The sequence below is a fragment of the Taudactylus pleione genome, unplaced genomic scaffold, assembly GCF_031769625.1.
Source record: "Taudactylus pleione unplaced genomic scaffold, aTauple2 ptg000006l, whole genome shotgun sequence".
In the NCBI taxonomy this organism is placed as follows: Eukaryota; Metazoa; Chordata; class Amphibia; order Anura; family Myobatrachidae; genus Taudactylus; species Taudactylus pleione.
In genome coordinates, this window is record NW_028284409.1 from 10,528,678 (window position 1) to 10,556,591 (window position 27,914).

General features: G+C 45.1%; 2 protein-coding genes across 6 annotated transcripts in view; one reads left to right on the forward strand and one right to left on the reverse strand.

Annotated features, from left to right (window-relative positions):
* MTFR2 (mitochondrial fission regulator 2) overlaps positions 1-12,670 on the reverse strand; it is a 35,843-nt gene extending 23,173 nt beyond the window's left edge. The window contains exons 1-4 of the mRNA XM_088451650.1: positions 12,563-12,670; positions 10,765-10,894; positions 8,912-9,010; positions 6,801-6,905 (exon numbers count right to left, since the gene is read on the reverse strand). Of these exons, the coding sequence (XP_088307776.1) occupies positions 6,801-6,905; positions 8,912-9,010; positions 10,765-10,827 (267 nt within the window). The 5' untranslated portion in view covers positions 10,828-10,894; positions 12,563-12,670. The remainder of the gene's footprint in view (positions 1-6,800; positions 6,906-8,911; positions 9,011-10,764; positions 10,895-12,562) is intronic.
* A 133-nt stretch (positions 12,671-12,803) lies between these two features.
* Positions 12,804-27,914, forward strand: part of LOC148543066 (armadillo repeat-containing protein 1-like) — a 30,570-nt gene continuing 15,459 nt past the window's right edge. For 2 of the 5 annotated variants that reach the window (XM_088451661.1, XM_088451700.1), the window contains exons 1-4: positions 12,896-13,030; positions 14,985-15,182; positions 17,895-17,986; positions 23,653-23,833. In XM_088451661.1, coding sequence (XP_088307787.1) covers positions 15,033-15,182; positions 17,895-17,986; positions 23,653-23,833 — 423 coding nt within the window. In that variant the 5' untranslated portion in view covers positions 12,896-13,030; positions 14,985-15,032. The other 3 variants (XM_088451671.1, XM_088451690.1, XM_088451680.1) reach the window with 3 other exon arrangements.

Consider the following 27,914-nt stretch of genomic DNA (forward strand, 5'->3'; position numbering starts at 1 on the left):
TTTACCCATCCCGATGTCCAGGTGCAGTCTGGGTCCTCTCCAGGGGCCCTGGCTAGCGCTGTCCCCCGGAACACCCGCCAAGATCCCCAGATCAGTACGGGCGTAGCGGCACCGAAGGGGTGATGGAGCGGCAGCATGGACGTCCCATGGACAGTCTGCTGCTGCGCGCTCTAGTAGTAAAGATAAAATAAAGAAAATCATAAAAAGAAATAAGCTTTAGGGGCTGCCTAAACTGCCTCCCTCCCCTGCGAAATGGCCCGACTCCGGCAGGGCACCAACAAAACCAAGGTGCCGCTGGCTCGGGGGTGGGGGTATAGGGAGAGGGGGGGTGTTTGGGGAGCCACATTACATTCACACATATGTAGTGACAATTATACTTTAACATTAGAATCTAACCTTCATTCTGTCCTTTAGAGACAATCAAAATTGTTTGTCCTCCTGTGCACACATTGTATCTTATCCCCTTGTATTGGCGATATGGCAGTCATAAGGAGACCTTCCCCCCCCTCTTTACCACTAATAAATCTTTGCCAACCATTTCATTTAGCGAGGACACCTCTGCCGATAATTGAGAGACTCCCAATGTCTCCATTCTGTAGGCAAACTGTACCTGACCTATGATTTTACTTAATGGTGGAGGTATGGGGTTCTTCCAATCTTGAGCTATTGAACTTTAGTAGCTATTAATATTTCACCCAATAGATAATGGTGTTGTTTTGGGCTATTGGTAGGGTATAATCTGAGCAAGGTTATTAACGTGGAATGTTGTATTGTATACTCCGTAGCTTTAGAAATCTCATGCGATAACTGTTGAACCCCTTTACAAGTCCAAAATATATGGAAAATATCCCCCTGTTCTGTACACTTCCTCCAACATTGTTTTGAATGTGTGGGCCACATCTTATGGAGTTTTATTGGGGGTAAGATACAGACTATGTAATAATTTAAATTGCAATTCAGGATGGTTACAACATTTGGACATATAGTGTGCATTGAGATAGATTTACTCCCATTGTTTAGGTGTAAGTGTAATGCTAATCTCTGCTTAGCATTGTATTTGGATTTTTGGTTTATCATCTGAATAGGAACTTATTATATGAATATACCAAAACCCAATTAAACCCTTTGTATTGCCTTTAGAAAGCCTAGACATTAGATCTAGAAATGGGGTCACACTAGAACTCTGATTGATTAACATATTTAATATCCAATGGTGGATCTGTATGTAGGTAAAGTATTCGCTTGGGGGTAGTTTGTACTGGGCCTGCAATTGCCCAAACTGAATAACAGTATTTGCAATATGCGTGATCCCCCTTTCACACCATAGATTGAGGTTGATATCAGATCTACCTAGAAAGTGTTGTTAATGAAAGTTTTGTAATTACTAGTAAGCCCTTCTTTACTGACACCAGGTTTATCCCAAGCATTAAGGGAGTCAAAGATAGATTGGGGGATATAATATGTCGAAGGGCGTGTTTGACGCGGGATCCATAAAAGATCTTGTAGAGGGTACTGGGATACCAGAGCTTTTTCTAAGTCAACCCATGGTTTTTTACCTGGTGGGGTCAGCCAATCGCTTAATTGGGCTACCAGTAATAACAGTATTCCTAACCAACCTAGCAATAGGAGCATCCACCATGGATGGAATTTCCCAAAGCTTGGTATCCTTTTCTGAAAAGGAATAAAGATACTTAAATTTTTTCAGAATATGAAATTTGGAATCAGGGCCCTCATTCAGACCCGCTCGCAAGCGGGTCGATGGTGAGGGCCTGCGCACGCACATCGCTCGCAGTGCGCAAGCTCCGGAACGAGAGGCAAATTCACACGCTCCGGGGCTCGCAACAAACGGGGCGGCTGTCGATGTTGATCGACAGCTCGCCCCGGTTTGTAGGCAGGGTGGCCGGACAAATGGAGGCGTTCCTGAAGGAACGCCTGCCGTTTGTAGGCGGCCCGTCTGACATCACAAGGGACGTTGCCACCTGAGCAAGACATCGTCCCATATCCTGGGCTCATCTGGGCTCTACCGAGGGATCAGACAGACAAAGTATGAGCTTGAGCATAGCGTTATCATATAATTTGCCCGAGAGTGACGTAATTCACCTATGGCCTCAACCATAGACCTGGCCCAATCGACCGGCTGTTCCGCCAAACCTCCCGGTAATTAATCCTCCTATGAGCAACCAGCAAAGAGCGACCCTGGGTCCGTACCTTTTGGCAATTTTTTTCTCACATTTTATACAAGTAATAAAGGTGACTGAACCCTTGTCTGGCTTATCCATACTGAGAGACCCATCTGTTAAATGCAAAAACCCCAGACTCCTAGAAGTCCATATTCCTTGCAAAAAACCAAATTCAAAAATATCCTTAGTATACCCCTGTATGTTACTGCCTAAGTTCCTGAGAACCAGTGCAGTAAAGGCACTTGTATATATACACATCACAATATTATAAACCCAACATAGATCACCAGGTTAATACCCAAAAGTAATAATCCCAGTTAACTGCTTATCTGTTAGTACACAGTCATCCCCCTGTATCTGTGGGAGATGTGGCCAGGCACGCCGTCGGCTTCCTGCTCACTCAGGACACATGACTTTATCCTAGCCTCCGGCGTTTGCATCCGGAGACTACAGCCGCAGCCCAGAATGATGACGTCACCAACATTGCGCCCGCACGTGCAGGGGTGCCGCTTCCTGGGGACGTTCAAGCATCTCTCTCTCCCACAAAGCCAGCAGCATGTTGCTGCTCTTAAGTCCCTCCGGTGGTCCTCCAAAGGGAACCGTCGGGGTCCTGAAAGCATCTGGTGCTGTGGAAGCCCAGAGAGGTGTGGGACACGCCGGCCCTACAGTACAGTCATGTGAGTAATAACATATCCGGCCGCTCTATTCAAAAGCAGTGTGCCGGGAAGCAGTAGATACAGGCAACAAGGTCCTTTACATATAACATGTATAAAGCTTACCTGTTCTTTTGCCAGCGGCCCCCTCAGATGTGTGTCTGGTATGGAGAGAGACCCAAGGACTATGTAGTTTGGTGACTCTCCCAGGGGCAGTCTTCAGAGTGGGATACAGGGTTCACACAAACCTCTTATTCTATCTAACTCCCACTCTGCTAGTGCTTGTCACCTGTTGTCAGGAACTAAGCACCCAAACCAAACGGCAAAATAAAGAAATTAAACCTAATAGCTAGGAACTATCTAGTGCCCCTTACTCCAAGGCACTAAAAGAAAAAAAGACTGGGGTGATGGTGGAAGGGGAGGGGTTATATAGAGGGTGGAAGCCAGTTTCAATTAGTTAGTGCCCGACTCCACACCTCACTAAGCATAACCCAGAGTAATAACATTCCCCAGATGGATGAAGAAAGACAAGTGGTTTGATTGCTACCAAGACGCAAACACTATATAGAATTGATTTTTTTTCTTCAACTTATAATGCACCAATATAGTACACTGTACTTTGAAGTGAATAATAATGGATACAAACTATGAACAATGACATGAATAGCGAATTAGGTTACAATCATAAAGCTATTGACACAAAGTAGTAGAATAGAAATTGTAGTTGTTGGTGGGGAATGTGTGTATGGCTTAATGCTGTAACATCAGCCACTATTATCACCATAGCCATTGGAGATGGGTATATTTCTGCAGCTGTAAGATGTATATGTAGTAACATAACCCTGGACTGAATGAGAGCACTGTGGGCTCCATCTAACAACAAAACTAAAAACAGACAGCATTGTTCATTTAGTATCACAATGAAATAGATGGGACTTTCCTCATCTTTGCTGCAGTCACGCCAAACAGCCCCCCTCAGCATGCCAGGTCCCGTGAGACTCTACTAGCGTCGGGCGTCTTATTTGCTGCAAATGCATCTAAGTCACAATGCGCTGCAACTAGGATGCACCAGGGGAATGTGTTGATTATTTTGATGTTCGATACTTGCTGTGTGATGCCCGGACAGATTTGCACAGGACCTGCGTGCCATTTTGAGGCTAAATGTATTAGGGCACATCATAAATATGCCGTTGGTATTTTACATTACTTTCTGGAGAGGTGCAGAAATGTCCTCTTCTTCTCTGCACTGTCCTCTGACAAGTTCCCAGTAGCATGCCACTGCCAATGACGGGTTGTTAATTAATACACCTGGCAGGGACATAATGAAGCCTGAAAGGATTCGCTGAGGCCAGAAGGGCTGATGATGGGTAAACACTGGCGGCATCTATAGATGGTGTAAGAGATACAGCGACAACCAGAGGTAAGCTGAGCTTAACGCTCTTTGCTAAATACATTGTAACCCCTTTAGAGAGAGAGAGTGCTAAAGTGAGTTATGGCTCATTCGTAAATAGAGCCCTTTATTCTAAAATATGATATTTTGTAATATAATGTATTAAATAAAAAAAAGCTCCAGAAACAAAAAGCAAATTAAAACTAAAAAGCATTAGGGCAGGGTTAAAAAAAAAAAAAAAGTTTTCAACAGCAACATTGAAAATAAATCTATTTTTGTGACGGTTTTTATTTTATTGCTATTACAGCTGTCAAACTGATAAAAACTAACAAACAGTGCCTTATGTAATTAATCTTTTCAATTTAAAATAAGTAAATGAAAAATATTACATAAAAAGTGCATGTTATTTGAAAAACAAACAAAAAAAAAGTAAGTATTTTTTTTAGGACTGATTTCAAATCTTTACAACAATATTTCTTGTATGTCCATAATTCACTAAATTTCAGCCCTAATTCACCCATATTAGTAACTATGCTATAAAGCAGAATGTTGTATTTAACAACTGCAGAAATACCAAACATCTAATGCTAGCTATTTTCTTTTATCTTATGCTGCATACACACGGTACAACCTGCACAACCAAAGATATTGCTGATAGATTTCCCTCCAACTTTCTGTAGTACAGGGCAAACGATTTTGGGTGTACACACTGATAGATATCTATGATAGATATTTCAGTGAAGTTATAGGTGCATACACACGGTCAGATGTGTCAGATGAACGATCTGAACGATTTAATGAAGATTTGAACTACGAACGATTTTTGACTGCAATAAAATGAATGGAATCGTCCAAATCTGACTGCAAACACATCAGATGTCAGATATCGTTATCTGACAAGCGGGAACGCGCATCGTTCATCTGACAAACATGTCAGATTTTCCTTCAGATATGAAAGATTGAACGATATTTAAAAGTTATCGTTCAGATCTGAAGAAAAATCTGACCGTGTGCATGCACCATATGTCTTTACAGGCAAATCTTGGCAAAATCGTCCAAGTTGCATGTACAGTCAACCATAGATATCATTAATGCGGGAACGCGCATTGTTGGTCGATCGTTCACTGCATAAAAAATTAACCATATGAACGATTTATCGTTATCGTTCAGGAAAATCGTCCAGTGTGTATGCAGCATAAGAATGAGGTTGGGAATCCATTAATGAAGGAGGTGTTTTACACCTCATTCTCTGGTGTCCCGTTAGAGAATATAATAAGTATTGTACTTACATCGTGAATATTTTTTTTTTTTCTTTCCTTTACCTGAAAGAGTTTCATATAGCCACAAACAATTTAATTACATACAGCTACATTTGCTATTCTGCTCACCTATGTACCAAATATCCTGCACACCTCTTAGATTGTAAGCTCAATGGGACAAGGCCATCTTGATTATGTTACCGGCCACTGATACGTATCATGACGTCTTCAATGTCCACTAAACTCCTAAATTGTTTACACATACAAGTAAAATACATAGGGCCTGATTCAGAGCCGGACACTCTGACAGAGCACTCGCCGTTCACATGCGCACTGGGCCACAATCGACCTGCTTGCGAGCGAATTTTTTTTTTTAACATGTTGAATTTCCCCTATCCATCGACCACATTGTTCATTATAAATCGATAATTATGAATGGCCGCGGGTCAAGTCAGATCAGCAGAACGAGGAATCGGAGCCGTAGATGTATTGGCTTCTTCAAGCAGAAATGCAGCTTCACCTTTGTTACAGAACGTTACCTGCTCACAGAGTGAGGTGGTAACGTTCTGTAACAGACTCTCCTCCAACATATATAAAACACTATCTTGATTAGATCCCAGATAGATAAAAAAAAAAAAGCTGAGAATGCAGTTATCTAATTTCAACATCCCTCAACCCTACCCGCTGTGTATAAATTAACTAAACACAGTGCAATTTTGCCTAGCTGTCACTAATACCCTTTTCAGACTTGTGCCATAAAACTCAGGTTTTTGCTTGAGAACACACATCAACCCGGGTCTGGGCCTGAAAGGTGCGACCCGGGTTGATAGTCCATGGTCCATGACCCTGCTCGCAGGACTTGCAACCTGGCTCAATTGGTCGGGGACAGTGGTGCTTGGAGATGAGGAGATCACCTCCAAGCGCCCACTGAATGTCGAAAGTCCCGGGTTACTGCAAGACCTGGGTCCGGTGTGACGACCTGGGAATAACCCAGGTCGTCCCCCTAAGTGTGAAAGGGGTAGCCTGGCTGCAAGCCGTGTTCGGTGTCCCAGGTCCGAGCTGGGTTAAAGCCAGGGAATTTATAGCTAAAAGAGAACCTCCCTCCTAACATGGCATCGAACTGAGGAGGAGTGAGAACATGGTGGACATATTTAATTATAAGCACATCATAAGAGCTGCAATTGTTAGTCTGCTTCATGTATGCTATTCCATAATAAACAGCATTTGCTATATAATTAATGATGGCTTAACTTCATGTTAAAAAAAGATTTGCGTGTGACTTTTAGATACTTTTCAGTTAGATTTGAATAGTACATACCTGGAAATGGGGTCTATGGCAGGGTTCCAATGGTAGCAAAGTTCCCATTATTCGAACCAAGCTACGGGTCCAGCCATAGTCTTTACGCTCGTATATTTGCAGAAACTACAGAAGGAAACAATTATTTTAGAATTGAAATCAAACATGGCAGAAAAAGATTAATAAAGGTGAACTTAGGTTCAGCATGCATGTACATGTCCCTTATATAATAACCCATTTTGATTGTATCTCACTGTATCATGTTCTGTGGCTACACATGTGATTACATTATATATTTTTTAGCTGGTTTTACTGCCCTGTATGAAAAATAAAAATGTAGTTGATGGTATCGATACATCCCCATCTACTTGCAGGGGCTCTGAGAAAGGGGGAAGACCAGAATACAAAATACTTGGTTAAAAAGCGAGTTCTCGCTCTGAATGAGGGCGGAAGCTTTTCTTTTGAAAGGCAGCCTCCTGGCCGCTCGCTAAGCTGTGGCTTACCACCCACAGCTTTAGCAAGTTACTAGCTGATGGTCGAGACCATCGGGGCTTGCGACGAGACCCTTTCGATAGGGTCTCGTCTACCGCAAGCCCCAGGTAGCTTCCTTCTCTAACAAAGCAGGAATCTCCCTACTGACATCACTGGTGATGTCAGTAGGGCCGCCTACAAATGGCAGGCGTTCCTTCAGGAACGCCTCCGTTTGTCCGGCCACCCCCCCTACAAAACGGGGCGAGCTGTCGATCAACATCGACAGCCGCCCCTTTTGTAGAGAGCCCTGGAGCAAGTGCATCTGTCACTCGCTCCGGGGCTTGCACACGCGCAGTGCGAGCGCTGCGCGTGCGCAGGCCCTCACCATCGACCCGCTTGCAAGCGGGTCTGAATGAGGTCCACAATCCCAAGATGGAGTGGCCACGCCCCCCTCCATTGACACTTCGCTGCTGTGCAAGATCTACAAGAGGACTGATATTCACAATGCCGTGTGCCCACTTCCAGCCCCTCCCCACTTTAATGGAGTTTTCACATGGCAACCATGCCTATGCAGCAATACATTTAAGTTTCTCACATTAAAATTACTGATTATCTTACATTTTTACACATGAAAGTATGTTTATGATGCAATATAAGAGCAGATTAGCCTACTATACTACTTTTTTCTTTTCACTTCAAGGGGTAGATTTACTAAAGCTTCTAAAAATTAAAAGTGGAGGTGTTGCCCATAACAACCAACCAGATTCTGGGCCCCATTCATAAACGAATGAAAATATCAGAGGAAATTTTAGTTTACATCACTGAGATACAAACGAAAATGCCACTAGTATTTATCAATGCTTATCCCTCCGGCGAGGCCCAGCGAAATCCTCCGCTCACCTGCTGACAGCACAACGCTGCCAGCGCAGTTGTAATGCGCCACGGTCCATCTGCGCATGACAGGGGGACCCGGCAGTGCCTGGAAGGCTTTGCTGAAGCCGGAAAGGCACCACCGGGTCTTCATTGCTGGCAATGGGGAGCGCATAGCTCTTGCCATTTAAAAGATGGCGAGGGCGATGCTTGACAAACTGTTAAATCCGGAAAGGGTGGCATAACCCCTTTAGCGAGCGCTAAAGGGGTTATGCTTCGTTGTTAAATGGGGGCCTCGGTCTTTTGTTTCTTTATTGCATCTTAGAAAATAATAGACAGAATCTAACTTGTTATTGTTTTAGAAGCTTTAGTAAATCTACCCCCTTATCTTTTGGCAGCATGCATGTGGCTATCTTGACTATATAGGCTGGTACAATTGTCCCATTGTACTTTTGCTTTCAAGTAATGCTGGGTACATACTGACAGATACATTGGCCGACCAATTGATCAGCCAATGTATCTGCTGCCAGTCGGCCAGTGTGTACCTGCGGCATGTCGGTGAACGACGACGTTCTGCAGACATATCTGTCCATCGGCAAGTGTGTACAGGCGGTCTGCAGACTGCCCGTACACACACAGCGGCAGCCGCAAGGATGGGGGCGGGACACACTCCCGGCCGCCGGGACCCGGGGGCACAAGCGGATGATGGCCGTTCATTGTGTATGAACGACCATCATCTGCAGATATATCTGTCAGGTGCGTACCCACTTACAAATAGCACATTGTTATACCTGTATATCTATTCTTTGAAATAATACCGCAGGAAGATGGTTTCCTAACGTGCGCAGGAAACTACGTCGGTGAATATAATTTTCCCATATTGGCACAAGCTGGTAAAAGAAAAATATTAATAATTACTCAAGTGCTAGAAATACAAGACAACTTAGTAACACACACACATCCATCTAGCTATCCACATATACACCATTGCTACTAATCACAGCCATTAAATGTTTATGGATTTGAGAATGCTGCTAGAAGCTACTTCATGTCACTAGAAGTATGATTAGTATTGAGGGTGGTGCCACAGTACATTCCTTTCCAGCCTTAAAAAAAAAAAAAAAAAAAAAAAACACCTCTAGTATCCATATGCGGGAATTCAATAATTCAATTCCCAGGCTGAGCACATATCAGCCAGTTCCGGTACCTGTACATCTACAGTGGCTGGAAAATGTAGATTTGATGATAAATGTCACACGGAGCCTAATAACAGCAAATGAAACAGAATGTTTGTTTACACATCATCCTCCAACAAACCTCTCCTTAGGCAGGTCTCACGAAAAATGTGACAAACTTCCCCATCCACAGTCCTAAGGTCTTCGTAAGGAAGTAGGACCTGTAACGGTGTAAAGCAAACTTCGGAGATAGAAGCATTCAAAATTTGTCGGATGTACAGTGTAAACACGGCCAAGAGCTTCTGTTGCTCTGATACCAGGATGACCATTTACAGCTACTCCCTGTTTTCTGCGCATAAAAACTTTTGGAGAAGCATTGCATGTGTAAAATTTTGGCAGCTCACAGTACAGCAGGGTCCTTGCAAAGTCATCATTTTGACACAGTTCGAAGAAAGAAGTCAATGTTGTTGCGTAATTTGGTATAGTCAGAGAGCCAAGAATGCTTTCAAAGCCTGCTAAAGATCTCTTCGATAATAAACATTAAGATCATGACAAAACATGACAACACAAAACGCTTGCTCCGAGGCCCTACCCATATGCCGTGAGGCTCCACAGCAAAAATTGTGTTTTTTAATTAATTAAAAATGAACAGTAATTAATTTCGATTAAAATTTTTTTTAGTTGCCTCCGCCGTGTTTTAATAAGCTCTTATGTAAAATTTCATGATCTCGGCTTGTAAACTGTGGATTTGTCTAGAAAGACAGATGGACAAATTTTCACTTTTATATAGTAGAAAAAATGTCTACACTAACAGATCAGTAGACTTCTCTTTGGAACCAGAGTATGTGTCATGTTTTATTTTTTTTTAAACGAGTCTTTGGCACACTGTAATCCTGCTATTAGATTGCAGTAGTTTTACCATAATTGGATGCATCTTAGATGTGTTTGGCGAAATTAAATGCAGCCATCGGCTGTCATCAGCACACAATTTGCACCATGGATCAAGTACCTACAAATCATCCGACTCCAAACACACCTGATATTTTGCCATCTTGAGATAAATTTCTTGTTGACACGCTTTTACTCTACTTTAACGCAGCTACACACTCTGTTAACTCACTTCTCAGGCTCCTTGGCGCATGAAGCCATCAGTGAAAAATGCACCTGGCTCGCCAGGGCAGAAGACGTGCATGGTTAATAAAAAATAAAGCGCCATTTGTGGGGGGAAAAAAAGCTGCTACTTGCAAGGTTCTCTGTGTATATCTTATGATCTTGTTTCAATGCTGTTGAATTATACACTGAGATCAGACATCTGTCCAAGGATCCCTACACAACTGGGTTTTCAGTTTTAAAAACTGTAAAACTTTATTAAAAAATTATTGTTCGCATAATCTGTGGTCGTCATTAGATGGCATATCCACTTTAATATTGAGAAATAAAACAGATAACATAATGATCTCTCTACTTACCCTGTCAGTTGGAATGCCCAGGTAGTCTAATAGCTGTCTAATAAGCTCCAGAAGTAAAGACATTTGCAAACCCTGAGGATGACTTAGGAAGCTGAATTCTTTCAGACTCCAAACATTCTGAGTCTCTTTCCTGAAATAAAATAAACATTGAAGTGATCACTATATTACACATACAGAAGTATGGGTTATTTTGGCAATGTAAAAATGAGAAGTAAAAATACTGCAAGTAATAAAATGGCCCATTCCTTGGTGGTACAGATGTGTCCTCAAACACACCTATCCTATTTGCCGTGAGCAACCTGGTGTGACTTAGATGCTCCACCATGGGTGGTTCCTTTTTCCTGAAATGTGCATGTTAGTCATATACAAATTTGTTGATAGTGTACAAGGATTAGTATTTTTGTCACAAAGGAATTAGTATACAGTCGTTGCAGATTAAGCATAATGATGCATGGTGCAGGTCCCTTGTATCGGAATCAGTATGATTTACAACCGGCCGCATGGCTGGCAGTTCAAATCCCGACAGCGGAAGCCCGGCAGGGGTGAAGATACCGACTGCTGTAAAAGGTAAGTACCGCTAACCTAACCCTCCCTTAGGGGTGCCTAACCCTAACCTCCCCATGTGCCTAAACCTAAGTCTCCCGGGGGAGCCTGTAACCTAGCCCTCTGTTCCCCCCCCCCCGGCTTACCTTTGATCGGGATGCCGGGCACCCGCTGTAGGTAAAATGACAGGCGCCGTTATTTCAACGCCTGTCTTTAGACCCTCTCGGGATTAGACAGTCGGCATCCCGACTGCATTCCTTTGTATCGAACCTTTGTATTTTGCCTTTATACCCAGATTGTGTACTTTTCCCTAAATGCCGAGTCTTAGGGGCATAAGTATCAAAGCTTGATGTGAGATAAAATTGTGAAATATACATCACCAATCAGCTCCTAGCATTTCTGAAACACAGCCTTCAAAATGTAAGTTAGAAGCTGATTGGTTGGTCATAGATAGATATATCTCTATCTATCTATCTATCTATCTAACATCAAGATTGATACATATGCCCTTTAATTTGCTGACAGTGCAAGGGAATTGGCATAAAGTCGCAGAACAAGAAGCATATTTTAAGAAAAGTTGCATGGTGTGGCCAAATCACAAAGTCGATTGCCTGCCAAATGGGGCTATTTGGTGTGAGTTGATAGATGAATGTGGAGTGTGGACACATCTGTAGTTAGAGTTGAGGCTACCAGGAATATAATACACACGCAATCAGGGTTAGCGGAACGCGGTAGAAGGGAGGTGGGGTTGGCAAATGAGAATTTGGATCACTTTTGCAGCGAGGCACATGCACAGGACAGGGCAGGCCAGGGGCACAGTACACAGCAAGCAAATACAGTAATATCTTTCAATCTAACAACATAATACGTTGTAAATAAACGTCTGTAACTCCAGAAAATAAACCCGGCCTTAAGTTATTGCATTTGGAAAATAAGTGTGAAAAGCAGACGTAGTTTTACTTGCAAAAATGCAGCGTCAGTGCATACAGGAGACAGGTGTGACCTGCCCCCATATCCCGGAACCCCGACCCAATGCCTCAGATATTATTTCTACTCGGGAACATTAAATGAGCCCCGTAAAGAACAACCTGAAAAATAGACGTAATCTCTATATCTGGCCCCTCCAGAGAGGATATAATTGAAGAGATGAACAGTGGGGGAGCTGCTACAGACCCTACAACAGGCTGCTGTGACGGTAGGCGGCTGCCTGCACCGGGGGTACAAGCATGTCCGTGTGACGGATAGAGGCTCTAACCTGCAGCTGAGCGGAGAATCGCTGTCACCGAGCAGCTGATGATGGTCTCTCCCGAGTACGCACAACGAGCGCAGCGATCGCGGAGCTATGATGGGTGTCAGCGCCCGGTGAGTCCGGTGTACGGCGGCTGCTGCAGTGCTGGGAGCAGGAAGTAATCTATGGAGAACATAACAGTACATACATACGCTCTGACGAGACTCTTTCAAACTAGCGCCGCGAGATCACACGCTGCATGGTGATTGGATAGAGCGGCATTGGGAAGACACATGACACATCTGGGGGCCAATGAGCTCTGAATAGAAAACTTGGTGGGACTCGGGAGTGCAGGTAACGACCATGTAATAGACCTAGCAGCAGCAGCACTGATGATGTGACTGTGAAGTTGAATAGAAGAAGGCAGGACACAGCCACAGCCTGTAGCGGAGACCGGGACGGTGCGAGGCTAGCGGGCTAATAAGTGTTATCGCGGTGAGATGGTGTGAGCATGATGTTAGTGTATTAGTTACACAGGTGTCCACTCTGCTGTCTGGTTGCCGGTGGCTTTACACCTATGTATAACATTTGTGACGTACTGAGCAACGGCGGAATTCTCATTTGCATCGTTTCTGTTATATTCCCCGTATGGCGGCGTCTGCACACACACCTCTCAGCAATCAGCTACGTGATGCCCCTAATCAGTGGGAGCAACTGCCCTAACCACTGTGTCAGCAGCCCCCAGGCCCCAGGCTGTGCGATGGGTGAGAATCTACGAGGCTGGTGACAATAATAAATAAAGCCGCTATAACACAAGACGATGTCCCCTTACACACATTTCAGTTCTACTTACCCCGGGCCAACGTGGTTTAGGGCATGAGTTCAGGTTGTAAACAGAACATTTTGAATAATAAACTAGTTTTGCAAGAGATTTATATAGCATTGGGCCAGAAATTAAGCTGCAGGGTACTCCAGTCAGACAGAGGGGGGGATTCAATTAAATGCAGTGTTTAGCTCCAGCTATTATGGCTGGTGCTATTAGATTATTTGGTATTTTCCTTGTGTGGTAAACCATAGGTTAACGTGTGCAAATACAGATTCTACGCAAAGTGCTGGCATCTAGGCTTCCTCACTAGTTACAATGCAAAGTTGGCATTTTATTGCATACTATTTTTTCCTTGTAGCTCCTGAGGCTGCCAGGAGAAATCCACCCTCTGGAGATTAGCATGCAAGGTTCCCAGAGATGATTGAATTGGGCAACGCATTGTTAGCTATGGGGTAAACTCTTCACCTAATGGAATCTCCCCCATAGGGTCAGAGCTGCATCAGCACATTGGACGCATGCTTCTCTCCTGTGCTCCCAAACTTCAGGCCAACAAGAACATGTATTCTGGATAAGGCAGGAGCATCTCGTCCCTTTTCAAAACCAGAAATGTCAAGCTAGGTACACACTAATATGTCGGCCCAATGGAGAGTCGTCCTACTCAAGCACTAATTATGGCTTTGGGAGAAGTTTGGCCATTACCAAACATGCCACAACTACTGTGACAAGCAAGGTTCAGTATATCACCTGAATAAGCAGTCTGACAGTGTAAAGAGTGCGATCTTAAATTATACCTCTTTCACACTACCAGCAATAACCCAGGTTGTTGCTCAGTGTGAAAGGGCCAGGTTGAAATGACCCGGCATTTCAACCCAGGTAACGAGCTGGGTTGAAAATATGTTCAACTCGGCTCGCGGTGCATGTACCTCTCAGCATAGGAAGAGCCAGCGATTGGAGGTGATCTCTTCAAGCGTCGGCTTGGTAAGTGATGGTGGTGACATCATCGACCCAGCAATTAGCCGTGTCGGGCCGCCAGTCTGAAAGGGGTCTCACTCAGGATTGACCAGTGTACATAATCCCGGCTCTAACCCAGGATAGCGGTGTGAAAGGGGTATTACGCAGAAGAGGTTTTTGCTAGAGGGTTATTCATACACTGTTAAAATTATAGAACATAATACTTCAGCCCTGCTAGAGTGGGGTTTGGAAGGATAAATCCAAGAATAGCAAAGTAGGGTTTGATTCTATTGCAGGGTGGATTTGAAAATGGACTTGCCCTCAACACCATTAAGAATACAGCACTATGTTCTTTTCATTACATTGTCTAACAGAGGATAGGTTCATTATATTGTTTTTCAGGTATTAAAATAATCTTAAAGAAATGTAAGATGGTCAACTGTGACAGTACTCTACTTTTCCTGGTAGCAGTTACTCATACTAGAAAGATTGAAGATCTGTATGCATTGTGGTGCCTGGAACTCTATACAGTATGTTTCCAGGTTAGCGTGGTTCTAAGAACTGTCCCCCCAATTCTTGCCAGGTCTCATATATGATGCAGTTTATCTAAAGGATCATGTGATCTGTTTATATTTAATCTTGAGTAACAATACCCATGTATTTGCATTTTAGTAGCTGTCCCCCTGCACTTATCTGACTTGTAGCTATATCCAATCAAAAATGGATGCTGTGTCTGTAGTCACCCACCTGAGGAACCTGGCTTCTGATCCACAGAATAGAACAAGTATTGTGAGGGACAAAAGCTGCCTTGGAGGTCTAATTCTCTTTCTCAGCCATCAGGACACCTCTGTGGTACAGTCTGCTCTCCAGGTGAGGAATTTAAGATGGAAATGCAGAGATTTTACTGTACACACTTGTAAGGTACTCTCATATACTCTGTGAATAGTATAGCTAATTTAGATATAATTTCCTGCAAATCTATGTTTATGGGCACAAAACCTGAGTATCCCCGTCTACATCTAATGGGATCATGAGATGTTGATTAGGAGAAATGGTAGAAGTGGTCCCATACATGGTGCGATGCAACAGGGGATCCGTCGTCCGACATATAGGGCGGTCCACGCACACGGTGCGATCGGATGGCCGACCACCCGATATGCCGGCTCCCCCCTCACCCGCATTGCAATCCATGGGATCGCACATCGCATCCTCTGATCTTATGGTTCTGCAGAAAGATCAGGGGGTGCGATGTACGACCCCCACGGGAGCGCGCTCGGCCTGACTTCAGGGCCATACACTGTGCGATATAGTAGGCAAATCGCACCAATATGTCGGATCACCTGCTTTATCGCCCCATGTATGGGGAGGCCTTTAGTCTAAGTGCACAAATGGAACTTCAGATCCGTTTCATTTGTATGTCAGACAGACAGGACAGATCAGCCCCGTGTATGCGCAACATTATTTGAAATAAGTATGCTGGTTGTAACCAAGAGGGATGGTTGCCTAATTATTATGAAGTAAAAATGAATGCAAAACTAGATTTATCACATGGAAAAATGCTTTGTATTACACAAAACCAGATTGTCGGATATATGTAAATTCTATATTAAGGGGACAATTCACTTATCGGTGTGCGCTTCTGCACATCGATTTTTATGGTAGCCCAACATCGCTAGTTTTGCTGCACCCCTCCCCTGCATAGGTGTGCAAAGTAAAATAATAAATGTTGCGGTCACAATGTGCTTCCCCACGCTGTTTTAACAGAGCATCATTCTAAATTAAATTGCCTGCTAAATGTAGCCAAGCCACTTCATAAATATCAAATTAACACCTGATTTTTTTTTTTTTTAAATGGTACTTTGCCATCTGTGCAAATTCCCTGAGCAATTTAACGATACTGAATTAGAACCTCTATATACCCCTGCCTATACCTTCTAATATCCTACCTATAAACCTCTAAGGATGACGCTATTTTGCGTACGCTGTCACACAGTAAATAAAGACAACAGACTTGGAACGTGTGGTACCAAAGCACAAAGTATTATTCAAGTAAAAGTACAGTCAGTTACACGCTATTGATCCATACACAATTTGGCGCAAAGGAATTATACAGACTCAAGTACAATTATACATACGCAGCGCTCTCTGGTCCAGATGTTAGGCATCAGCAAGAAACCCCTCGTCAGTCAGCATTCAGCAAGAAGACTAAGACCCAGTGTTGGAGCACACATATTTATACCCCCCAGAAATAGACAACACAATAGAGAAGTTTGTTGCTGATGCCATTGGTCGTCAAGGGGGATGTATCTGTTACAGAGCATTTAACAGGCTGATTCGAATAGACACAACCCAGCCTCCAACAACTAAGGGTCTCTGGTTTCCCGCCCCATGCAACATCCTAACAGTTGTTCATATAATATACATTTTGTTGCTTGAAGTCTCTGCGGTCCATAAGTTGAGAATGCATGATGCGATCTCCACACCGATAATACCGGAATTCTGTTGAAAGAGTACGCCTCAGTACAATACCAAACACGGCTTACTTATCATGTATAAAACGTTAGTTACCAAATAATCTTTATTTCACAGCATTTATACTAAATGAACAAACTTAAATCTTATACCTTAAAGCTTATGGAACCTTGTATGTGAATATGTAATGTGTGAGTATGCAGGGTTTGATATAAAGACGCTAGTTAACTTGGAGCAGATGCGTGTGCATAAAGCTAATGAACAGCGTTTTCATATAGGATCTTATGCATTCGCTAATATGCGATTAGTTACCAGCGCAATTGTGCATATTAATGTGTGTATGAGAAATGGTGCACTTAAATCTCACTTAAACTAAGTGGACACCTAGCAGTGTGGAATGCTGAGCCTTATAGTTCCACACGCCCCCCTCTCTCAGCAGCCCCCACCCTTCCCAGGCTAAAAAGTAAAGTCCTTTGTTCTCCCTGGTTCTTGTGTAAATGCAAATTAGCACAGCTACAAGACCCAAACCTAAGATAACTCTCTTGGCTTTGAAGGTATTTTATTGCAGGAAGCCTGCTAATGTAAGGTGTGTATTCGAGCAGAGCCACCTGGAGTGAGAGCAGACGTTATATCCAGGAAGCTTGTCTACACAGGCTAGTTGTCACGTGGCCATTTGCTCTGTTGTTGCTAATGCAATCCAATTTTGACACACTGTAAAGCCATTTCTGAAATATATCCTTTAGGGGAATTATAATAATATACACTTTATCCAGAGCACCCAAACTACTTAAAGTCATGAAATGGGCTTTTGGTGAATCGTCGTAACTTATGGCGATGGTCACAGATGCATTCGCATGATGCTAATAGTAATATCGCCACATGTACTAAAGTGTGAGTTTATCTAAAATGGCGCTTCTCATTTCCAAGATGGCGTCTTGCGGCCAGTCGCAAGATGGTGTCGCTGTGATTCAATTTTAAACTGATCTTGTCTCAGCCAATAATCCAGCTTCGACAAATTCCTCTGTATAAAGATGTGTTTATACATTGTATGCTTGTGTAAAACAGTACATAAAAAGATTCAATCTGTTTTTCTTTATTTCCCTGGAACAGACCATTCGCTATTTGTGTGAAAATCCTAATAACTGTGAAATAATGAAGAGTGAGCTTGGTATGATGAAAAGTTTGGCGAACATAAGGAATAGGTAAATTAAAATGACTATTTTTTTTGATGGCACAGCTGTATTCCATAAAATGACTATTTCTTCTTCAGGGTCCATAGGCTCCACAGGGAGACCTTGGGGTATGAAGTAAATGGGGGAAGGGGAAAGGAGGGGGAAAAAAATCACCGCACTGATCAAAAAGGGGTTTCTGTATCGAGGTATGATTAAATATCAGTTATATAACAACCACCTAACCATGTTAGAGTTGTCTATCAGTATTTTATACAGTATATAGAGGTAAAGAACTTTATGTGGGTGCACTCATGGGTTAAAGTACAGAAAATGTATCTAATAATGTTTAAAATATAGCTTTTATTGTACAACAATGGTCATAAAAATTACTTACAAGACTAGACTTAGACACATCTGATGACATAAGGTTTTATGTCATATAACATTGATGAATAGAAGTGTATTCAGGATCTGTTTTGCTAACACCACAGATTAAAATAGGTGAAATATGAGGACATATCACATAGTACAACACTTAACGTGTACAGTAATAAAAAAAAACACCAGGGTTAGTAGCAAAACTAGAAACAATTAGCACACCTTGGAGGTCAGTGTATCTTAATTGAGGTACTGCAGCAATACTGGTATAGCGAACAAGGAGAAAGAAGCAAAAGTCGGGAATGACAGTTATTGCTTACAGACTCTGCTGCTTATTCTCTTATTGTATGCAGAGGAGAAAAAGTGAGAGATCTGACACAGAACTTATCCCTTGAAACACAACAGTCAACTGTGGTTCCCTTCATAAGCCCTAATTAGCTTAATTAGGGCTTATGACTCCCTGGACTGCTGCCGGATCTAGGGGGACAGGTAAGAGCGGATCACCGCTTGTGGTGATCCGCGTGTTGAGCAATCTTTTACTTCCAGTCTCTGGGAACAGACTGGAGGTGGTGGCAGTGGCGGCAGGCCCCCCATACCCTGCGCATCCACTAGACCACCAGGGACTTGGAGCTGGAAGTGGGAACCAGCGTCCCGGTGGTTAATTGCCGGCCAGAGGAGGCAGCCATCTCTGTTTAGCGGCACTTCCCCTCAGCTTAGCGTGCCTTTCCGCTAAGGTCTGGCATTGCTGAGCTGCTCTCCTCCTACGGCCACACTCCCTCTGAGGCCTCCGGCGGCCATTGTCTCTGGAGCATCGCAGATCTCTCTGGCAGCGTGCAGACTGGTCCCCCTGTATACCTCTCCCCTGGGATTCGTGTATACAGCACTATAGCCTTCCTAGACACTGAATCTGGGCAGTTGATTGTAGTGCCAAGGTGCAGTAAGTAATTTCTATCTGCATTGTATGTGACTTATGCTAGCGCTGAGTGTCTGTGTCTTTTTTTCTGATTCTGTAGTTCTATATCTATCCCTTTCCTTTTCATACAGCCCTGACAGGTGTGTGTGGGGAGGTTTCTTTGATCTCACATATATAGACTCAAGTATTTGTGAGGTCTGTCACATACGGTTGTGTGCTACACGGTGCCATAATGTTGGATCAGTGTTTTGCATACTTTGTGGGTAACCAGTTTTGCGCTTCCTGATTATATGTTTGGCACAGACATGTCTGATGAGGAGGTCGAGTGCTCTGCTGCACCCACTCTGCTCTCCTGCAGGTGCTGCGCTGCAGGGGTAAGTAAGGAGGATTTATCTCAGGATGGGCTATGTGTGAGGTGCTATCAGTTGCCTGGTCCCTCAAACCCCCAAACAATGGGACAGGATCCCCCTTGGGCTTTTTTTTTTTTCTCAGGTGCTGGCCTCCATTGCGGATCGTCTGGTGGTTCTGGCTGTTTTGCCCCATATAGGATTACCCCAAACAGCCACCCTTCTCTCTCAGGGTATCCCGCAATTATTGCAATCTACTCTTGGGCCTCAGACTGTTACTCCCTATCAGGGGTTACCGCTCTACATGCAATCCCGTCCGGTACCACATTGAGAGCTGGGCAAATGTGCTGGAGGACACCTTCCCTGAGGAGGCTTCTGAGACTCAAAGGTCTTTAGTGGGCCACATGAGGGATGCAGACTCCTATATTGGTAAGGCGGCTTTGGATGCCAGTCTACTGACCTCCAGAGTCTCGGCCGCAGCCGTGTTTGCTCGCCGCTCTTTGTGGTTTACGCTCCTGGAGGGCGGATGATGATTCCAAAAAGGGCCTGGAGGCCTTGGCCTTCAATGGGGGAGGTATTGTTTTGGCCCAGACCTGGACAAAATTGTAGACACACTGGCAAAATCTAAGTCCGCTTCTCTGCCATCCGCATCTGCGCCTTCAAAGGCTAGAACCTCTTCCTTTCGGTATTTTTCTTTCTCAAGGAAAGCCTAAAGGACAGTCTTTCCCTAGACAATCAGCGGCCAAGTCGACCTCTAAGCCTAAGAAACAGGCCTGGAGTGGCAGACTCCCTGTTTCCAAGTCAGGATAAACCCTCAACCTGATGGGACGGGCCTCCCTCTGGGGGATCCCAGGGTCGGATGCCGACTTCTTCAGTTTGCCCAGTACTGGTGTCACACCACAAAGGATGCTTGGGTAAAAAAATGCTCAGAGGTACTTTCCGTCACCAGACCTCCCCAATAGTTTTTCTGCACGAGCCCCCCTCTGTACAAGACCAAGGCCTTGCAGATTCAGGAAGCCATAGAGTGAATGCTGAAAGCAGGGGTAATTGTTCCAGTTTCACTATCTCGGCACGGGACTGGTTACTACTCTGGTTCCAAAACAGAATGGGTCTCATCGGCGTATCCTCAACCTAAAATCTCTGAACAGGTTCCTCAGGGTGCCCAGGTTCAGGGTGGAAACTTTGCGATCCATCATACTTGCTATGGAACCTGGGGATTACATGGTATCACTGGACATTCAGGATGCATACCTACATGTCCCCATAGCGCCTTCCCACCAGCGTTATCTATGTTTTGCTATACTGCAACAACACTTAGTTTCGGGCGCTGCCCTTTGGCCTCTCCACGGCTCCAAGGGTATTTACCAAAATTATGGCTGTCATGGCAGCCCACCTACAGAGTCAGGGTATACGACTCCTCCCGTACCTCGACGTCCTCCTCTTGTTGGTGGGCTCTCCGGAAGTACTTCAACAGCATCTGCACCTGACAATCGCTTGTCTGCAGGTGCACGGGTGGCTGATCAAGTGGAAAAAGTCCTCCCTAATTCCCTCAGAGGATGGTTCATGTGGGAGCCTTTCTGGATTCTCATCAGCAGAGGATTTTTCTAACTTCAAAAAAGATCTCCTCTCTACAACTGCGGGTGCGCAGTTGCCTGCGAAGTCGCCGGGTGTCTGTTCACTCGGCGATGCAGGTTCTAGGATCCATGGTGTCCACATTCGACATGGTGGAATATGCCCAGTTCCATTCCAGGCCCCTGCAGGGGCTGATACTATCCAAGTGGAATGGGTTACCTCCCAGATCAGGACTCGGAGGCTGGTTCTTCTCCGGAGGTGCGTCTGTCTTGGTGGCTACAAACAACTCATCTCACCAAGGGTCGCCCATTTTGGATCCCGGACTGGGTTCTTCTGACAACGGATGCCAGTCTCCGGGGTTGGGGCGTGGTGACCGGCCCACACTCATTTCAGGGCCGTTGGGCGGCGGACGAAGCAATCCTTCCAGTCAACCTACTGGAGCTTGGGGGTGTGTACAGGGCCATCATGATGTCAAGACACATTCTTCACGGCAAAGCGGTGCATGTTCAGTCCGACAACGCCACCATGGTGGTGTACATCAACCATCTAGGAGGCTAAGTCAGGCAGCCATGACAGAAGTGTCATCCTAACTTGTGCAGAGTGTTACCTCCCAGCCTTCTCGGCAGTGTTCATTTCGGGAGAACTCAATTGGGAAGCGGACTTCCTCAGCCATCACGACGTGCATCCAGGGGAATGGTCTCTTCACCAAGAGGTGTTTCAACTCCTAGTGAACAAATAGGGCCTTCCAGAGGTGGAGCCTATGGACCCTGAAGAAGAAAATGAGTTATGGTAAAACTTGCCTTTGTAAACTCTTTCTTTGATGCCCATAGGGTCAACAGGGCACCCGCCATGATGCACCCGGCTTCATATGGGCTATGTTTCTGGTCGCCATTTTTCTGTCGCCTTCTCTGTGAGTGTGATTCTTGTGTGTACCAATCTTCCTTCTCTTTTTTTGATCCTCCTCCGGCCTTTGGCTTGTCACAAACTGAGGTACCTCGGGGGCGGGGTGTAGGGAGAGTGGACCCAGTGCATCCTGGGAGCAGAAAGCTTTAACTCGTAATGCCCGGATTCCTCATCCACCACCTACACCCCAAGGTCTCCCTGTGGACCCTATGGACTTCGAAGAAAGAGACTTAACAAAGGTAAGTTTTACCATAACTCTCATTTTTGCAGCAGTGTAAAAGGGGTATTAGTCTCCATTTCACCTGGTCTTAATCAGTGTCTCAATAGATGTGTCCTGTCTCTTTTCCCCAGTAAAATACTGTTATTGGAAATGAAGGGAAGTTAGTTATAATGGGGCAGATGTACTAAGCACTGGAGAGTGATAAACTGTCATTTTTCAAACACAGCCTGTTAATATGACAGGAGCTGAGTGACTGGAAATTTATCACTCTCCAGTTTATCACTTTCCAGAGCTTCGTACATCTCCCCCAATATTTGACACTTTTTTTTTTTTTTTTCCATCTAAAGCACAGGTTATCAAACTCTGGACCTGATTCAGACCCTCTTGCAAGCGGCCGATGTTATGCATTTGCGTATGCATCGCAGTGCGCATGCGCGAACTTGTTCGAGCGATCGGGAAGCACTCGCTCGCCCAGCAAAGACAGCCCAGTGGAATGATTGACAGGAGAGGCCGTTTGTGGGTGGTAACAGGGGCAGGGCAGTAGTAACTGGGGAGTGGAGTTGCGAACGCTGGCCTGAGTGTTTCAACGCCGTTTCAGAGAGGTGCATAATTAACAAGCAGCGTCAGAGCACACATCACCTGGCTGGTTTTTACACTGAAATGCTTGCAGTAGGGTAAAGGCAACCGCCAGCGCCGCTCTCGGATCCGATGGATCCCGATGGACCGATGGTTGTATATACTTCCTGGAGATGACATGCGCTAGTGGGCGGCTAAAGACAGGCTGGTGGGCGTCTATAAACACAAAGTGATCGCTTGCCAAGACATAGTGGCCGTGCTTATGCCTTGCTGTGCGATTGCCTGCTGTGACGTCACTTAGCTGAATTTACATATGCTGGGAGCGAGCGGCCACATCTAGCGAACGGGTCTGAATCAGGTCCTCAGGACCCCAAACAGTGCATGTTTTCTAGGTCTCTTCACAGAATCACAAGTGAAATAATTAGCTCCACCTGTGAATATTTTAAAATGTGTCAGTGAGTAATGACACCTGCTGGGTGACCTGGAAAAAGTGAACTGTGTGGGGTCCTGAGGACCGAGTTTGAGAACCACTGAGCTAAAGTGCCCTTTCACTGATCGGTGGTGCTTCATGCCGTTAGAAATATGTGCTTCCTCACAGGCTTCCAATTCATTGGTAATGAAAAAACTCTTTTTAAATATCACAAGGTTAAATAAGGTATATAAACTATTTACATATGTTTGTATATTTGTCAATGTTACAAGATGCCTTTATATTAACCTGTGTATACATATAAGACAGGTAAGACCAGAATACAACTGACCTAGTCTCACCTTCTCTTCCTTCCAGGTGTGATACAAGTAACCATATAAAGCTCCTTGCACAGACCATTTACGTATTGCTTAGTCCATCTATTCAGTTCTATACACCAGAAACAAAGAGTAGAACAAATAAACCACAATCCTTCATTTCAAGTTCCAACAAAAGAGCAAAGACTATAATGCTCCATGTGCATGGACTAGATAATCTGGTAAGAATTCTTCTTAAACATTAAAATGGGAATGGGGTGTATTACCTGCCCACTCCATTGCATACAGCTGACACTTCTCCTGGAGCTTTGGATGGTTTCCAGATGGTGTTTCATAAAGGTCAACAAGCTGATATGCAGGTATCAGAGTTACTGTGATATCGCTTACTCTTCCCTATGTTTGGCTCAACAATTCCTCCCTGTACAGAGGAGCACTTCCTTCCTAACATGGCACCTTACAGCAGATGCATAAGAGAACTTGGCAGACAGGTTTATAGAAGCATAAACACTCCAGTTTTGTGTTTTTAATGGAAAAAACAAGCTAGTTGGCTGGTACATTATTTCCGTCCATGACTTAGTAAATAGACCACTTGGTGACATAAATCAAAAAATTAGTGTCAGACATAAACGGCTAGTATATAAGAAATTCCTTGCACACGTATAGCAGAGTGCGCACTACAGGACCGTTCTTCGGAGTCAGTCAGCCGTATCTGTCCTGATATGGTTTTGGGGAGACTTGGGTGGGCCTGCGACAAGTGCCTTGTGTTTGGCTTTAGAGCTAGCCTGGTGTGGGGTTTTTTTCATGAATTTATCCACTGGTCTGCTGCATGAAAAATTGTAAACAGCCATGCTACCAGTCAAACTAAAACAAATTAGGTGTTATGGCCTTTGTTAACTCTATTTCTTCGAAGTCCATAGGATCCACAGGGATACCATGGGGTGTGTGTGTGTGGTTGGAGAGATCCGGGCGCCAAACAATTAATGCTTTAGCTCCCAGGATGCACTGGTCTCCTCCACATATACCCCGCCCCCAGCCACTGGCAGACAGTTTTGTAAACAAGCCCAAGGCAGGAGCAGGAAAGAGGAGAAGGAAGAACATTACTTTCAAGAAACAGATGAAGTGATCAAGAGACAAAATACCCAATGAGGCCAGGTGCGTCAGGGTGGGCACACTGTGGATCCTATGAACTTTGAAGATATAGAATTAACAAAGGTAAGTATACCATAACTCTTAATTTCTTCTTTAGGGTCCATAGGGAGTCCACAGGGATACCATGGGGATGTCCCATAGCAGTTTTCCCTAAGGGTTGGGACACTCCTGAGCCGAAAGGAAAATCCGATGCCCAAAGGAAGCATCCATGAGCGGCAAAGTTATCAAAAGCGTAGAACCTGAGAAAGGTGTGGAAAGAAGATCATGTGATTGCCTTGCACAATTGTTCAGCAGAAGCGCCATGTCGGATCGCCCACAAAGGGTGCAACAGACCTAGTAGAATGTGCTGTAACCCTGTTTGGAACAGGAAGATTAGATTGTGTGTAGGCCTGAGAGATTGTCATGCGGAGCCATTGAGCCAGAGTTGTTTGTTAGCTGGCCAGCCTCGCTTGTGAAAGCCATACAACACAAAGAGAGAATCTGATTTCCTAAAGGAATTAGTACGATCCACATCCAAGGAGGCTTCACCTGCAGAAAGATCCTAACTCTGGAAGGCTGGAACTACAGTCTCTTCTCAAATGGAACCGGGTTACCACTTTAGGAAGGTAACCAGCCTGGGTATGGAGGACAGCTCTGTCTGGATGAAAGATCAAGAAGGGGGAGCGACAGGAAAGAGCTGCCAAATCAGATACCCTGCGGACAGAGGAGATAGCGAAGAGAAAGTGTGTCTTTTCTGTCAACCACTTGCGATCTACTGAGTCCAGAGGTTCAAACGGAAGAGCCTGTAGAGCCCGGAGAACCAGGCCCAAATCCCATGAATCCACCGGAGGGACAAAAGGAGGTTGAATGCGGAGAACACCCTGCAAGAATGTTCTAACATCAGACAGGGGAGCGATCCTTCGCTGGAACCAGATTGACAGAGCAGAAACCTGAACTCTAAGGGAGGCCAGGTGGAGGCCGATGTCTAACCCAGCCTGGAGAAAGGCAAGCACAAGGGAGACCCTAAAAACTGTAGGGTCATAGCCTCTGGGGAAACACCATTGGAAGTAAGAGTGACAAACTCTGTAATAGATGCGAGCTGAGGCAGGCTTGCGCACCCTGAGCATTGTCTGGCCCAGAGGGCGAGCGAAACCCTTGGCTTTTAAGAGGGGTGACTCAAGAGCCACGCCGTCAAAGACAGACGAGGTAGGTCTGGGTGCAGGCAAGGGCGCTTAATGCTCCCCATCTGCGAGGGATGGCATCTGTAGTGAGAAGTTCCCAATTGGAATCCAGAAGGGGCGACCCTTGTCCAGATGGGACGTCTGTAGCCACCATGAGAGGGAAAGCCATATCTCCGGAGAGAGGAGGATCGTCTGGGACCGGGTGAGATGATACTGATCGTTCCACCAAGAGAGAATCACTTGAAGGGGCCTTCAGTGGAACTGGGCGTACTCCACCATATCGATGGACCCTAGGACCTGCATTGCTGAGTGAATTGATACCCTCCGATTGTGGAGCAAGCTGTGCACACGCAAGTGTAGTGTCAAAATCTTGTCTGTTGGCTGCAAGATCCTCTGTATTTGATAATCCAGGAGTGCCCCCAGATGTACCATGCGCTGTGTCAGAGATAGGGAGGACTTTTTCCAACTGATGATCCAGCTGTGTGTTTGCAGGCAGTCCATGGTCAGCTGGAGATGGCGTTGTAGCAACCGGTGAGTGTGCCAAGATTAAGCGGTCATCTAGGTATGGCAGGATTCTGACTCCCTGGTGCCTGAGGCGGGCCACCATTACTGACATTATTTTGGTAAAGACTCGAGGGGCTGTTGACAGACCAAAGGGCAGCGCCCGAAACTGGTACTGTTGTTGCAGAACAGCAAACCGTAGGAACCGCTGGTGGGTTGGAGTAATAGGTACATGCATCCAGAATGTCCAGCGAAACCATGAAATTCCCAGGCTCCAATGCCAGGACAATTGATCATATAGTTTCCAATTTCCATGCAGAACTTGGCACTTGGATAAATTTGTTGAGGGGTTTGAGATTCAGAATAGGCCGATTTAGAACCATTCGGCTTCTGAATCAAAAAGAGTGGACTAAAAACAAGTTCCCCTCTGAGCAGAAGGAACCGGTATTATCACACCTGACCGCAGCAGGGAGTGAATGGCCTTGATAGGGTCTGATGGGTGACCTATACAAGAAAATTGGTGGGAAGGACGCCTCAGGAAGGTGAGGGCGTACCCCTGAGACCTCTTCTCTGACCCAGGCATCTGTTGTTTTTTGACACCAAGAGTCAGAAAATTGAAGAAGTAAGCCTCCCACCCTGGGATCCCCAGGAGGAGGCCCGTCCCATCAGGTGGAGGGTTTGTCGCCAGACTTGGAAGCTGGATGTCTGGTGACCAAGACTGCTTGGATCGCGGCTTGCTGTTCTTGTGAGAACTAGACTGCTTGGGAAAGGATTGTCCTCTTGCCTTACCCTGCGGGCAAAAGGACCGATAAGAGGACAGTTGCTGATGGCAGAAAGGCAGATATTGAGGCTGCTACAGTAGCCACAATTTTGTCCAACTCTGCTTCGAACAGCCTGTCTCCAGAAAAGGGTAAGGATTCGAGTGCTTTCTTGGATCCCGTGTCTGCCTTCCATGGTCGTAGCAAAAGGACCTAGCAGGCGACTACTGAGGTTGCAGATGCCTTAGAGGCAAGAAGTCCAGTATTCAACGCAGCTTCTCCCAAATAAGAGGCCGCTTCCTGAATATGGGAGTTGTAGGCCAGTTGTTCCCTGGTAGCGTCTGATGGCAGGCTCTCTTCCAGTGCCTATGCCCATCCTTCAATAGCCTTAGCCACCCAGACCGCAGCTGTAGCTGGCCTAGTGATAGCGCCAGACAGCGAGTAGACCGACTTGAGACCAGTTTCTAGTTTTCTGTCCGTGGCATCCTTAAGGAAGGAAGGATGTAGGCGGTAAAAGCAGCGTAAAGCTTCTGACTAGGCGTGCCACATGAGAATCAATAGTGGGAGAGACTTCCGACGTAGTAAACTCCCTAGTAGGGAGAAGGTTAAAAGACCCTAGTCTTTTTGGGTCCTTGAACCGTTTGCCAGGAGTACCCCAAGCTTCTTCCATGAGCTCAGTGAGCTGTTCTGATTGAGGGAATTCAGCCTTAACCACCTTTTGACGTTTAAACATC